At 44.7% G+C, this 15184-nt stretch overlaps 1 protein-coding gene across 1 annotated transcript; it reads left to right on the forward strand.

Annotated features, from left to right (window-relative positions):
• The first annotated feature begins 31 nt into the window (after positions 1-31).
• Positions 32-6017, forward strand: LOC113987813 (hexokinase HKDC1-like). The gene is made up of 6 exons (XM_027720913.2): positions 32-484; positions 576-675; positions 1509-1692; positions 2384-2539; positions 3159-3392; positions 3713-6017. The coding sequence occupies exons 1-6, from the start codon at positions 455-457 to the stop codon at positions 3855-3857; spliced, it is 849 nt and encodes a 282-aa protein (XP_027576714.1). The 5' UTR covers positions 32-454; the 3' UTR covers positions 3858-6017.
• Positions 6018-15184: the final 9167 nt, after the last annotated feature.

Below are 15184 nucleotides of genomic sequence, written 5' to 3' on the forward strand. Positions count from 1 at the left end.
ACACGAGCCAAAAATTAACAGTAGATGTTCATTAATGTTTGATGGGTGCTTAATTATTTAGGGCAAAAGTATTTTTTGCAGTCTTTCCCTGACAGATAATACAATGGCTCTGTGCACAGGAGGTGAGATGAGGTTTTCCAAATGGAACTTAGAAGGCACTGAGTGCAGTGCCTTGATAAATAGCTGAGTAAACTGGAGTCACTGCCACTAACAGCTGAGTAACAAAGATACACATGCACACACTCTGCACTAGACACTCACAGTGACCTGTCCAGGAAAACACATTATTTAAAATAAAGAGGGTTGGGATTGGAGGCAAGAAAAGACTGATGCTTGGAACGTACAGCTCTCTGTCTTCAATTAGAATTTTCTTTCTGTTCTGTTTTAGGGAACACTTGTGGGATGGACAAAAGGATTCAAGGCAACAGACTGTGAGGGAGAAGATGTTGTTGATATGCTGAGAGAGGCCATCAGGAGAAGAAATGTGAGCTATTCTTTCCTGCTCTTTTTCGTGTATTTAATGCCCCCTCACTCTTCCTCTGGTATTCCACTACTGATTGTGACTTGTGTTTTAGGAGTTTGACTTGGACATTGTAGCAGTGGTGAATGACACCGTTGGGACCATGATGACGTGTGGCTATGAGGATCCAAACTGTGAGATTGGCCTTATTGCAGGTACAGTGATGTTGAAGTGACCACCATGAGAGAAGGGCACATATGCAGGTGCTAGGCTTTGGAGTCTGTAAACCAGCATCTTTTATTTGAGTTTGATACATGGAGTTACTGGTCACTTGGGATTCCTGGCAGATTTGTGTGGTATTCAGTAGGAGACATAACACCTGTAGCAGGTAGGATCCTGAATCTGTTGGACTTTTGATCACATCTCTGATGGTGCCTAACAAGTGTATGCAGAGTAACAGAAGGTGAGAACAGCAGATAGAGCATGAATTCTTGTTTTGACAAATGTATTTACTGATATTTACTGTGTAGCCAGGTCATAGACCTTGGAACAAGCAAATGTTCTTAAAAGTCTGAATGAACTCTTTTGAGGTTTTCTAGAAGATTCTCCCAATAAGTTCCTTCAAGTTTTGATCCAGAAATGTGTCTAAGCATAGAATCATAGAATGGCCTGGGTTCTTGGCAGGGCTTGCCCTTGGGAAGCACACTGATGATGATGAGCAAGATGATTTGTGGTGCATTATGACCAGACTGGCAGCAATGACTGATCAGTGCTTCACTGCCAGAGCCATTTCTGACCTGCAACAAAGGGCTTCTATGCTGTGGATTTTCTGTGCAGGGCCTGTCTTACTTGGTAACATTCTGTTGGTATAAATTAAAGCACTCTTCCCATCACTGGCTAGCCCTTGCTTCTGTAAGATAAAGGAGAAAACTTTGAAATTTGGGGTATGGCGCAGAGAACTTTAACATGACCACTGCAATCATCTTCCATGAGTATCAGGTGCTGCTTCACTTTTCTGGCTGAAGCCTTGTCATTTCTGCCCTTCTAGGAACGGGCAGCAATGTGTGCTACATGGAGGACATGAAAAACATAGAAATAGTGGAAGGGAATGAAGGAAAAATGTGCATTAATACAGAATGGGGAGCGTTTGGTGACAACGGCTGCATTGACAACATCAGGACAAAATATGATAAAGAAGTAGATGAAGGCTCACTAAACCCAGGGAAACAGAGGTAAATGTGATGGTCCTGATGCCAAGAGCCCGATGAAGTCAGTCTTCAAGAGACACTGGCTGGTTTTTAGAACACGCTTAATGAATGAATAATCAAAAAGGAAATGTTAATATTGCATGTCTTGTGCTGTGTGGTAAGTAACCTAAATATCCAGAAAAAACCAAAGAAGTACCTTGTTTCTGTTATCACAGCACTGTTCTTATCTTAGGGCAGTTACCAAACAGTGCAGCTTTTAAGATTTCCCTGCAAAGTCTAGGTCATGCTTTGTTCCTTCCCTTAGGGTGATTTTTCAAAGGTAAAATACAACTCAAGCAAGAGGATAAGCTGAACTTGACTGTTTGTTCAGTAAAGACAGTATTGATCAGGTGTGACTCACTGGGGAATGCGTGGGGAGACAGGGAAGTATTTCACCTCAGCGTGGACTCTGCCTTTAACACTGTGTTCTGTTTATTATTGCAAGGGATTTTTTCTATTTCTGTTACCATTTGGCTTAGGTAAATATATTATAATTAGTGTTTGCACTTGAAGTCACTGCAACAGAGTTTTACTGATTGAAAGATGGATTTCAATGGCTATTGCTCTGCAAACTTGGGCTGCTTTTTTGGGAGTTCATAGGGCATGTACGTACCACTCATGCTGAACAAAGCTAACATGCTGTCTCTTTAAATGCACCTTTTTTATAACTTGACAGGTATGAAAAAATGACCAGTGGAATGTACCTAGGTGAAATAGTAAGGCAAATTTTGATTGACTTAACCAAACAAGGGCTGCTGTTCAGAGGACACATTTCGGAGTCACTCATGAAGAGAGGCATATTTGAAACAAAGTTCCTGTCTCAGATTGAGAGGTGAAGTTGTTATATTTACATGGTTTAAATCCTTAGGGCCTTTTGGGACCCCTAGAAAACAAGTGTGTGGAGCCCTTTCCTTCAAGAAGTTAATTACCATTTTCTTCTTTGCATACCTCCCTCCTTCCCATCCCCACAATAAAAGCCAAAAATGAAGAACTGAGGGAGTTCCAGAATTTTTCTGTGATTACATGAATTATCATTTCCCTTTCACACAACTGGGTTACCTTGGGTGCCTTAACCACCACGCGTGATTATATACTTGGAGTGTTTCTTGTGGGACTTAAAACATTAGTTATCAAAGAAAGTAAAAAGTCAGTGATAGATGAATACATGCTTGCCTACATATCTGTGCATGTTTGCAGTGGTCTTCAGGCCATTTGAAACCCTTTCTGCTGTGGAAAGCCTTGAAAGTAGTGTCTCAGCCTTGAGATCAAAAATAACGGGTGGGTGGCTGATCTGGCTCAGCTCCCTCATGGCTTTGGGAGTTAGATGAATTACTGTGTGTGCCTCCTGGAAATACAGTCTGACATGGCAAAGGGCATGGCAGGAGCAGTTTTCAGTCTGAATTGAGGCTTTCCCTAATGGCTTGCTGCTCCGTGTGCTTCCCTCTGCGCAGTGACCGGCTCGCCCTCCTCCAGGTGCGGCGAATCCTGCAGCAGCTGGGCCTGGACAGCACGTGTGAGGACAGCATCATCGTGAAGGAGGTGTGTGGAGTTGTGTCACAGAGAGCTGCCCAGCTCTGTGGGGCAGGGCTGGCTGCCATTGTGGAGAAGAAGAGGGAGAACCGAGGTGTGGAGCGCTTGCAAATCACCGTTGGAGTAGACGGGACTTTGTACAAGCTCCATCCACAGTGAGTGCCTGGTACCACTGCCCTTTGCTGTTTGCTCATTTTCATGTGGAAACATCCCCAACTGTACCAGCTTTCTACTGAGATGATTAAAAAGTGTGAGAGGGGATCATCCTACACGTTTCCCTGCATCTTGACCTTTCCCTTGCCTTAGTTAAAGGATCAAAAATTGCAAAGTCAAGTCCAGTTACCACTGGGAGGCTCTTTTCTCCAGGGTGTTGAGTGAACTTACTCTTCTGATATTTATTTACCAGTGTTTGAGTGGATTTGAGAACAGAAAGCAGCTGTTAAAATACTCTGTTCTTCTCTCCCTTTCCTTTCAGTTTTTCCAGAGTCCTGCAGGAAACAGTGAAGGAACTGGCACCTCAGTGTGATGTGACCTTCATGCTCTCTGAAGATGGCAGTGGGAAGGGAGCTGCCCTCATCACTGCAGTGGCAAAACGGTTGCATAATGTTGGGCAGAAGTAGAAATGAGTGGTCAAGTCATTCCAGCGCTGTCAGGCGTGTGCATAGGGATCTACTGAGTGGTGATTCCAGATAGCTGTGCCAGGCACCCGTTTCAGGCACCCGTTTTCAGGGAGCAGCTGCTTTTGACCGACCAGGACTGTGGATTTTTGTCCTTTGCTAGCTTGGATCAGGTGTTTCTACTCCCCACTGGCATTATTCTTGGCACACCACAGTCTCCTGGGTTCTGTAATTCCTGCAGTGCATCTGTAATGCACATGGGAGAAAACAAACAAACAAATGCAATCCACCCCAAATGTGTCTTTTTACAATGTCTTAATTAAGCTACTGCACCACAACTGGGTTTATCACCAGTTTCTTAGGATTTGTGTGCTTTAGTTTTGGCTTGGCCTGGCTCACGGAATGTTGAGATCCTGATGCTGCATCTGTCTAGTGGACATATTTGTTCAATGCTTCACAGGTTTTAAATAAAATTGAAGGTAAAATAAATCAATGGGCTTTGGTCAGTGATGCTCCCCCTGCCACTACTCTGGTTGCAAGTGTGTTGTAATGTAATACTTCCTGAGTACAGAGGCATGTTTAATAGATTAACGTAAAGATAAAAATATGATTCCACAGAATATCAGTTTGTGTCAAAATATGTTAGTGCATTTTGAGTGCACATAAAGCTAAACTAGCGCTGGGTGGATTTTGACTGTGACTGACTCTTTTGATACTGGAGGAAAGAGAGAATGTAGAAACAAGCAGCTACAGAGTCTGCTATGTCTACGTCAAGGTACGTACAGAGTATCAAACAGGCCACCAAAACAGCTGTGTAGAGAGAAACAAAAATCACCTGAATTTCTGAAATTCTTCTCTTTATTCTCCCTCTGTTATCTCCTTGCCTGTTCCTGAGAGAATTGTTTCCATTGTATGGAAAGGAGTTTATCCCTGGTTTTCATTTTCTGTTGCCTCCTGCTCAGCCTGTGTGTAGCCTGTTTGTAAGTAAATCTGGGGTGCCGTGAGCCTCTCTGTCTAATGCCTCTTCTGAGTTGTGGGAAGAACATGCAGGCAAGTGGGAGCTTTCTTAGAATATAAATCTTTAAACCTAAACCTTTCTTTAAACCTAAATGTCTAACAGCGCTCAGCAGCACTACAGTTATTCTGAAGGTGGTTTGTGGATAGAGCCCATGGCCTTGTGTGACCAAATGTCCTTCACCTGATTTACCCAGAACAAGCCAAAGCAATCATATGACACAGAGAGGCAGCAAATCTGCATCCTGCCTAGCTCCTGTTCTCAAGTATTCCTCTATCTCCCTTAATCCTCTCTTCTTGGATATTTGCTTCCTTCCAGGCTGGCAGCAGAAAGTGGGGCCAAGAAATGTGCTTTAAGCCTAGTTAGGTCAAAAGTAACCATCGTGCAGGGGGGGATCAGCAGTTGGGTTTATGTAATAATCTGTAACCAGGCTGCTGCTGGGTTTAAATTTAGCAGTCACAGATTCAAAATTGGAAGCTACAGACCCTTCCTGTTTTGTAGTTTTTCAAAAAAACCCCAACATCTCAGCAGCTGTGTCTGTGTTGAAGTTACTGGATGGGTGAAAAATGATACTTGGAAATAGTTTTCACTTCTGAAGGTGTGGTGCTGAGCTCACTGTACTAAGCAGTTGGGAAGAGGCAAGTTGTGAACTCATTACATTTAATGTTTTTCTCCTTTTGTCAAGAAACTTAGTGTTTTACTTTTTCTTTATATTTCAGAATCCACAGAGCCCCAGGAACCAAAGCTTCCTGTGTAGTAAGGGCAGTTATTTGGAATGGAAGTTTGTTCCTGGTGATGAACAGGTTAAATTTGGAGGGGCTGGGTATAGAAGCAAAAAAAAATCAGCTATGGAGGCAATGTGAGGCCTAGAACAGCTCTTCTGCATTGACTGTTTCTCCCTTCAGCACCTGAAATCTTGTACTATCTGGGTGGGTTTGGACCCTTTTGGGGGAGTGAATTGTTCTAATCTGCAAAAGTGCATCTGTGGACATTGATCCCTGTATATCTGGAAGGAGGGGTTGCAGACTTGCCCCAGAATGGCCACGTGAGTATGGTGCAAGAGTTCCTTTTGTACTTTTATTCCAAAGCCTGTTCTACACAACTGGAATGCAAACCAGTAACAAAAGAAGGCAAACCCTTCACATTTAGAAAGGAGTCCTGTATTGCTTTGATTTTTCTTTTTAATCTCTTTGGGAAAGGAAATATTCTCACGGGGCAGTTTACACCTCAGCTGCAGCTGTTCCTTTCCTGCAGTAGATTCAGCCCACACAATAATAATTTTTTGCATGTGCAGTGTTTTGGGGTTTTTTTTCAGTGAGTCTGTGGGTGTTGTGGAATCTGATCCCATGAACCTGGAAGTGCTCACAGTGCTCAGTGCCCGACAGCTGTCCTGAGGTCCCCGAGGCCCAGGACACGCGTGCTCCTGCTTTTCCTGCAGGCAGCTGACTTGCTCTGGAGTCAGGCAGCTCCCACACGTCTGCTGGGCAGGGACACAGCACCTGAGCTGGGGAGGCTTTTGGAAAGGGAAACGACCAAAGGTTCGCTGGGCAACCCTGGAGAAGGGCGGGATTGGCTCCTGCGGGATTTTACCAGGGATACACACTTCACTTGCAGTTTCCCAGGGATCCCATGGACACACCGATGCTTTGGCTGTCCCTAGACCAGAACATTCTCCGACTGGATAACGATGCAGCATCATGTTCCTGATTCTGTCGACATGTGGAAACTCAGACTGTTGCAAACTTGCCACCTCCCTTGTGTAGATGTTAAACTGCTGAAGCAAAACCCTTCTCTGCACATCATATGTGGTGATTCAGTTTAAAGCTCTTGCTTAAAATAAAAGTAGAGGCCTTCTATTAAATCAGCCTATCACACACTGAAAAATGTGGTGCAATTTATCACATGACATTGTTAGTCAATTTAAAATAAATTGAGATTCTTTTTTTTCTACTTTTCTACTGCTTTTTGGATAGCTCTGTGATGCTTCATTTCTGCCTGTTTTCCCTCCAGTCAATACATTTAATGCTCAAATTTATTGATTTTGTTTTGATGCTTCTTTAAGACATGAACATCTTTTTTTCAGATATAGATCATGCTTTTGATTTGGAAAGTTGAAAGATCTTTGAATCACAGGTGTGACAGAAGTATTACTGGGTGGAGGAACTGAGGTTTGTGCTTTTCAGAAGCTCCTAGCAGATGGTTGCAGTTACCCTTTCATCTGTGGGGAACAGAGGGTCATAAACATGTTGGTTTGCCTGCTAGAGACACATTTGGGTGGCTTTAGATTTGGACAGTGCTGGTGCTTGACTTGTAATCCAGAGAAAATGCAGTAGCAGCTTGGTAGTGACATGTTCCTGTTTTCACTCTGACAAAGTTCAAAAGTAAGTGTGGGATCATGTGTAAATCCTTCAGAAATCCTGATTAGCGTGATCTCCTTTCTTGGGCAGTCAATATTATATAGGATTAGCAGATTAGTGTAAAGGAGTTTGAGCCTGAAATGTAGGTAATACCAAAATGAAAGCATTGCTTCTTTGATCTTTCTTGATTTGTTTCTTTGCATTTGGTGAAATGAGCTGGCTTTGGTTTGGGGGTCCCAGATGCAAGGTCACCATAGGAACAGGTGGAGAGGGAGTGAGGCAGGGACAGGAGGAGACTTTGTAAATGTTGTCCTGCTCCAGGTAAGCTTCCAGTTTCTTTAGAAAGGAATTCCACTGCCTTGAACTGTCACTGGGGGCTTATCCAGAGCATTTCTCAGGCTTGTCAAGTCTCTAGCTTGTCAAGTGATATTGATATATATATATCTATATATCTATCTATATCTCAATATATATATATCTCATACATATATATATATATCATCCTTGCAGGAGGGGGTGAGACTCTGGGGCTGAGTTTAGCACAGGCGTTCCCCTCAGTGCAAGGGATATATATATATATATATATATATGTAAAAAATAATCATAATAAAAAAACCTATTCCTGTACATGAGTATGGGTGGCCTGTTGGGGTGGGAGTGGGAAGGGAAATAAGGTAGATATCTGCTTTGTCCAAGCACTGCATCCACTCTGTAAAGCTGATGTGTAAAGCAAGATAGAAAACCACCAGAAGTTTAATTAATGTTTTCCTTTCTCTCATTGATACTATCACCTTGCAGGTGCACACTGAAGGTTCTGTAAACGTGATGGGTCATGTCTGTCTGAGAGGGGAATGCCGAAATAATTTGGATCTTGTTGTGTGCTTTTTTTAATGCCCTTCCCTCCCCAGCCTTACCCTTCATCTGCACTCTGTGTCCCAGGGCCTCGTGCAGCCCCGGCACCCCCAGAGTTAGTAAAAACTGTGTTCTGTGGAGAGAGAACAGATAGAAAACCAGGAAACACGGGTTCCTCCAGAAAACTCTCCCCACTGGCACAAGGAATTGGCTACAGGAAAATGGACAAAGGGCTCCATGTGGGAGGATTCCTGTGCACAAGTTGAAGAACAAAATGCTGGGGAATCTCAGCAAGCAGGAGCTTGCTGGAAGGAGTGGAAGAAGGTCCTTGCACCCTTGATCTTTCCTGACTGGTTATAAAAAAAAAAAAAAAACCAAACAACCAAACTCAAAACAACCCAACCCCCCCAAGAATCCCAAATTCTTATTTTTATCTAGAAAAGCCTGAGTTAAAACCAGGTGAAAACCAAAGTGATAAAAAAAAAGAGGTAAGAGGAGACTGAGTCTGTTTCACTACCACTATATTTTATTTTCTTTCTTTTGTTGGGAGGGATAAAGGCTGTTTGGAGAAGAGGGGAGAGATGTGTGAAGAGTCAACAGTGAAAGCTTCTCCATAAATTCATTACTGCATATCAGAACAACTATAAGGTAAGTCTTAACAGTGGAGAAAAGGGTTGACAGCAATGCCAGGTGTGATACCTTAGGAGCCATTAATTACAAGGACTCTTCAAGGATGTTCACTGAGTTAACTGCTGCATTTTTGTTATTGTTCTTTGGGCCGGACAGAACGGGAGGGAGGCAATGGGGTTGCAACCTTATTGGTATCCATTTTCTTTGGACTTGGAGGTGAGAGGTAGCTCCCAGCCCCAGGCATTGCAGAAATGCTGGGGTTCTGTTCTCAAACCCACCGGTGTTATCGATTCAATTTGCTTTGCTGAGGTCTGTTTTTGTTGCTCTCAGTTTGCTGCTTGGATGTCCAGCTTGCCAAAGGTTTCTGCCCCTGGGAAGCCCCTGTTCCTGTAGGGCTGCCTTGGCCATCTGTGTAGCTGTGGGACTGGGACTGCTGCCTGCCAGGCTACTGCAGAGGACTGTCCTCATCCTTGTCCTCATCCTTGCAGGCTGTGTCCGCTCCCGGGAGCTAAAAAAAGGCTGTTCTGTGTTGCCACAGGGAGTCAGAGCAGGGAAAGGTGGAGGGGGTGAGAGTCTGGGGCTGAGTTTAGCACAGGCATTCCCCTCAGTGCAAGGGAAGGCACCTTCTGGGATGAGCTGAGGTCCTGGGGCAGCAGCCGTCCCTGGATTCACAAATAAAGCATGATTGGGATGCCGAGGGCAGGAATTGGGATGTAAGTGGTTAATGGAGCTGACTGGCTGGTGATGGACAACTTGGTCGTGGAGGGGAGCTCTCTGCAGGAGGAGAAAATGGATGGCGGAAAGGCATGGAGGGAAGGTCTGTGAGGGTCCGAGCAGGTAAACGGGGAAGGTGCTTTCCCAGCAGGCACGTCCTGAACACTTCAAAGCGGAAAGTTACGGACGCTGATTTGGGAGCAACAGCTGATTCTGGAAACAAATGTGATAAATACTGGCATGAGAAAAAAAAAAACAAACCAACAAAACAAAAAACAAATTGAAATGCCCGAAGGGCACATCTGCTGCGGCCAGCGATTCTGCAGGAAATGCACTGAAACCAGGGAGAGGCGAGGAAAGTGGACATAAACACGACTCCCAGTGAAGCCAAATGAAAGCCATGGGCCTGGCAAGTGCCTGTTGTAGCGTGCTGAGAGTTTGGCTCTCTTTCCTTGGCTCTCCAGTGAAATAGCTGTGCTTGACGTGGGCCCCAGGCCGGCTGTGCTGAATGAATTGTGAAGGGGTTTTGCGTTCTGAACTCGGAAACTCTGCTCCAGAGCCTTTTCTGTTGCTTTCAAGTGTGTGTTTTCAGAGCAATATCCAAAGGGTTTTCAGAGCTGTAGGTCTAAAGCCCAGTCTGTTAGTCTGAAATTTGAATAATTGCATGGTCATTAAATTTTGCACAAAAAGGAATTGACTCTAAAAGCAGCTGATATGTTATCACGATTAGAGCAATAGCAATGACTTCTTTCATCACAATGAAGTTACATTGTTAGAGAGCATAATTGACATTTTTTTATTGAAAGATTAAGAAGAATTTGTTTACAGCTCGGAAACAAAGAGGTTTTAATTCAACAAACTGCAGCAGGAATAAGCAGTAAGTGGCATTTTCATCTGCTGGCCGGCGAGAGCTTTAGCTGCAGAATGCTGTGGATAGAGAAATATGAAGGAATTTGCAGCTCAATATCTGCCCAGTAAAGCGTGTACCACGCTGGCAAATGCCAGAAAGCTGACGGGGAGAAACCTTGAGTGCAAAGAAACAAAGGGCTATAGTTAATATTAGCACCTTTTGGGAAGACACCACGGTTTTTGGAGACCAGCTTCATGCCACCCGTTGTGCAGAGGTCAAGGTGTGGCATTTCTGAGGATGCTTTTGCACATGGAGCCCTCGGGATAACACCTGTCTACTCAACTGGGTGCTAAAGTAGGTATCTGGGTTATTTTTGTTTCTCTGGGTTTATTGCTTCATGGTCTAATAGGCTCAGGAGCTAAGTGGTACTGGCATTTCAAAGTGGCATGTTGTGATTGGAAGGGGGTGCTGTGGAAGTGTTTGGAAAGCAGATCCAAATGAAGCACCATTGTCACCCGACTGCAAAGAGGCTCTTTTGCTCTTCAAATATATTTGGGATCCTGTTTGTGCTGGTGGTTGTGTCTTATTGTCCAGACTGCTCTCCAGATAAAGCCAAGGGTATGTGAAAAATTCAGTTTTATTTTTAAGCAAATTCCTCTTTTGAAGTTGGAAATCGTTTGGATTTGTTGTCCCAGCTCTGGTCAAAGTTTAAGGAGCCCGAGTCAAACCCTGCTGTTCTGAATATGCAGTGCTGCAGAGAGAGGAAAAAATCCCTTCAGGGCACTTCGGGTGCTGACAAAGCTCTGCAAGGAGGGTGCTCATCCCACCACCCAGGGAAGCATCTGTTGAACCACGTGCAATGACACTGCTGTGAGGGGAGGGAAGGAGGTGACCAGGCTGATACTGAAAATCATGAGAGCTCACCTGTGCCATCCCTGCAGCTTTATGCTGCGACCTGAATCCATAGCATCTGACACTGAGGGCAGGTGATAAAACAGCTGAGGGCATTTTCTGGGTCTCGAATGTTGACTGATTGCCACGGGCTGTTGTTGCAGTAATGTGTCCAAAACATGGTTATAGATAAATTGTGTGATTAGAACATTTGTTTGTTCAATGTCAAATGTCAGAGTAGAAACACCCGTAACCCTGCTGGGAGACAGGGAGTGGGAGCACGGGTCTGTCCATGATGGGCCTGCTCCCAGACGGGGCTGGTGAGCTCAGCAGCTGTCAAAGGGCCAGCAGGGGATGAGTCATAGTGGCCCCAGATATCAGGGCCCTTGTGAGGATACTTTTGCTTTCCTAAAAATGGTATCTTCTTCAGGGAAGAAAGGGAAAGACAAACAGGATGGGGTTATCTGTTGCTGCAGTGAGTTCTGGGGACCATTGCTGAAATCTGGGGCCAGAGCTGCCGACCAGGAAGCCCAGAGGGCTGGGTTCCCTATAAAGCACTGGGATGACAAGAAAAACTTCTTGTAAAAATATTTTTTAAAAAAGTCTCCATCACCATCTTTTGTAGCTATGCTGTGAAGCCAGACCCTCAGGTTTCCTATCAGGAATGTATCAGAGGGATGGAGATACCTGCTTAATTAAAACAAGAACTTGCTTTCTGACACATACATGAATTTTGGAAAATTTTTATTCTTCCTCTATGTTTTTTGTGTGTGAAAATCTGAGAATGAAAATAGGGGTCCAAGTCTCTTCTAGGTTTGTATTTGACCTGGTGTGGCAGGCTGGCTGTATCTGGCTGCCTGATGCCCACTCAGCCCGCTTACAGTCTCCTCCTCAGCAAGACAGGGAAGAAAATAGGAGGAAGAAGCTCATGGGTGGACAAAAGGATGGGAGATGGCTCACCAATCACCATCATGGGCAAAAATGTTTCCACTTGGGGAATATTAATTAAAGTGGATTGGGATGGTGAGAAACAAACACAAAATTAAGGCAACACCTTCCCCAGTGTAAAAGTGTTACCAGTGTGCACCAGTGTCCACCAGGATGGATACCTGCCCCGCTGCAGGAGAGCCCAGCTTGGGGCAGTTCCCACTTTTCCTCACAGAGACCCTTCAGTCCCATTGCTGCCTCTGGGCACAGACACCCCGAAAGACCTGAGAGAGCCAGAGTGGCATGAGGGAACAAATGTTGGGGTGGAGGGAGAGGACAACCCCGAATAGGCTGCATAGATGCCCCAGGACCTGGCCAGGGCTGACCTCACTGGGTTTCTGATCCCACTTTAAAATGTTTAATGACGAGAGCCTGTAAAGCTGAAGAAGCCAGAATTTTGCTCAGAGGTGTTGCCTGCATCTTCCTCCAGCCTCTGTTGAGACAGCTTTGGACTTTGGCCAAAAAAAAAAAAAGGTATCTCCAGATCATCACAGAGCAGCTCAAAATCTGCAGTTGCTCCTAGATGATGCTTAGCTGCAAGTCCAGCATCTGTGACTGTCTTCCTGTACTGAGTTTTAATGTGAATATTTTGGTTTTTTTCAAGGCTTTGTGGGTTCTTTTAATTAGAACAACAAACTGTAGCAGGACTCAGGTGTTTCACCACACATCATTTGCTTGCTAAGCTCTCCTTCCCTGAGTGCAGCAGGAATCCCACGGCACTGCTGCATCTGGGAGCTATGCAAGGGACAGTGCTTTGCCAACATGTTCCCCATTCCTACCATTCTTCTAGGTCCCACTTGTGGTCCACAACCTGTATGTCCCCTGTTTCCCCTCTCTTGGGGTGATGGCAACAGTGAGTCTGTGTCTGCTGTATCCCAGCCACTGGATGGGTTTTTAAGAGAGCACCTGTCTTTGGGGAGTGTGGCTTTCAAAGGCATCTTGAGGCTGGGGAAAGAGATGTGAAAACCTACAATTCTGCCTCTTTTCTTGTTGACAGCCCCCTGTGTTGACCATGTGACGTGGCAAGAGGTGCTCCTGCTATGGCCACGCAGGAGGAGCCGAATGCCGTGGATGTTCCTGGCTCCTGCTGCTCCCCGTTGTGCAAAGTAAGTACCTGCTTCTCACCCCTCCTGGGCTAAAGGGTGGAGGTCCTTCACTTTCTCAGGAGAGCCCCATGTTGTGAGGGTATTAACCTGGCTTGGCAGGAGGGTCTCTTGCGCTGGGGATTGCTGGAAAAGGTGCACAAACCCAAAGCCTCTTCAATTAATGCTGGCACCCCGTGGGTTTGGGGCTTGTGATGTAAGCTGATTTGCACTAGCATCGAACGCTGGGTCAAGGGGAAAGGTGTATCCTGAGTGGATATCTCTGGATTGAGAGTTGTTGCCTTGTTTTGTGTTAGTGGAAAGCCAAAAGAGAGGGGCAGGTCTCGTTCCCTGTGCTGGAAACCCAGGCTCTTCATTATGGATTTACTGCTCACAGAGCAAAGGTGCACTGTCGTTAAAGGGCACCGACTGGGACCCTGCCATCCGACCCTTCCTGGGATAGTGCACACCAGTGCACAGAAACCAGCTGGCTGCTGAGGTTCACTGGTCCTTGCAGGGCTGAAGGACTGCCTTTGGTTTTGTATGTCCTCTAACACAGTGAGTGTGTTAGAGCTGAACTTTGACAAACGAGCTCAGTGATCTGTGAGGAGCTGAAAGCAGATTTAGGAAAACTGTCTCTATATAGTACAATAAATTAGGCTATGTTTTCCTTTGTTTAAATCATTGTAACTGGCTCATCACTTAAGTGAATTGCTGGTTATGCAGACATTCTTTAGCTGGTATTGAACTGCCTCTTCTGAAGATATCAGTAAAGTAAAATACTTTAAACTTATCCCTTCTGAAATTTGAAACCAGTTTGTACTCTATGTTTTGCCCTTTTTTCAATATAATTTCTTTTAATATTGTTTACTAGAACTGGAGTTTTAGTAGGCATCAGAAATGTTCATTTGTGCTCATTTCAGTTTGCTGAGGTTGAGATGTTTTATGAAATTAAATAAATGATTAATCTCCTGGTCAAGAAAGGCAACTCATTGACATTGGGTTCATCACCCAAAGACTGATGCCCTTCTATTGCCTTACAAACTGATTTTGTTGATTTGCTTCTGTGTGCATGTAGATGTGTGTGTGTTTATGGTCTGCTTTATGAGTATATGAGCTGCAATAATGACTTACTACTAATGCCCTACAAAAAGTGCTTGCTTGATGCAGCAGCTCTCACCTCAATGGAAAAAAATGTTTAACTAATGCAGAACCCCTCAGCTGAGTCAGAAAACTGGGATGGTTATTGCTTTCCTATGCAGAGATGTAAAATGAGTTGTAATTCTGGCACTGGAGAGAGGGAAGGTGCTGTGGTGAATACCTAGGACAGGAGGGGAAATAAGAAAGAGCCGAGTTTGGATGGATTACACTTGTGTTTCCCTTTCAGTGTGTAAAGGAAGAGCAAATTGAGTGGACTTGCATACAAAGTGCCAGGGGATGTCAGCAGGCTGGATGTGTTAGAAAACTTCAGTGGGTTGGAAAGTAGCATAGAGTAGCTCTGCTGTGCAACACGGGAGCTAGATGTTAACTTTTGTGGTGGTGTGACTCCAGGGAGCGGTTTTCTCTTTTCCCCACCTATGTGCAGATTTGGGAAGTCCTTTGCAATGTAGCTCACGCAGCCCATAGCTTTTGGAAGTATCATTTAACTAAAGATGGAATAATTGCCCCCAGTTTAATGAACCTTGCGGTCACTAAGAGGTTTAAAAAGAAATTATCATCTAGGCCTTCCAAATAGGGGGGCTTTATTGTAAGCCACGGGTTTGGGGCTTGTATTTATCTGCTTTCTGGTTTTCTTGGGTTTGTGGGGGTCGTGGTCTCTGCATCCCTCTGATGCTGAAGAACAGCAACCAGTTTAAAGAAATAAAAGCCAGCACATCTGCCTGATGCTCAAGTATGGGGAGTTGAGACACAGAGCATCTCCCTCTGCCCCAGGAGTCTCTGTTCCCATGTGA

The sequence above is a fragment of the Pipra filicauda genome, unplaced genomic scaffold (assembly GCF_003945595.2).
Source record: "Pipra filicauda isolate LSUMZ 115617 unplaced genomic scaffold, ASM394559v2 scaffold246_size1145428_pilon, whole genome shotgun sequence".
NCBI classification, from domain to species: Eukaryota; Metazoa; Chordata; class Aves; order Passeriformes; family Pipridae; genus Pipra; species Pipra filicauda.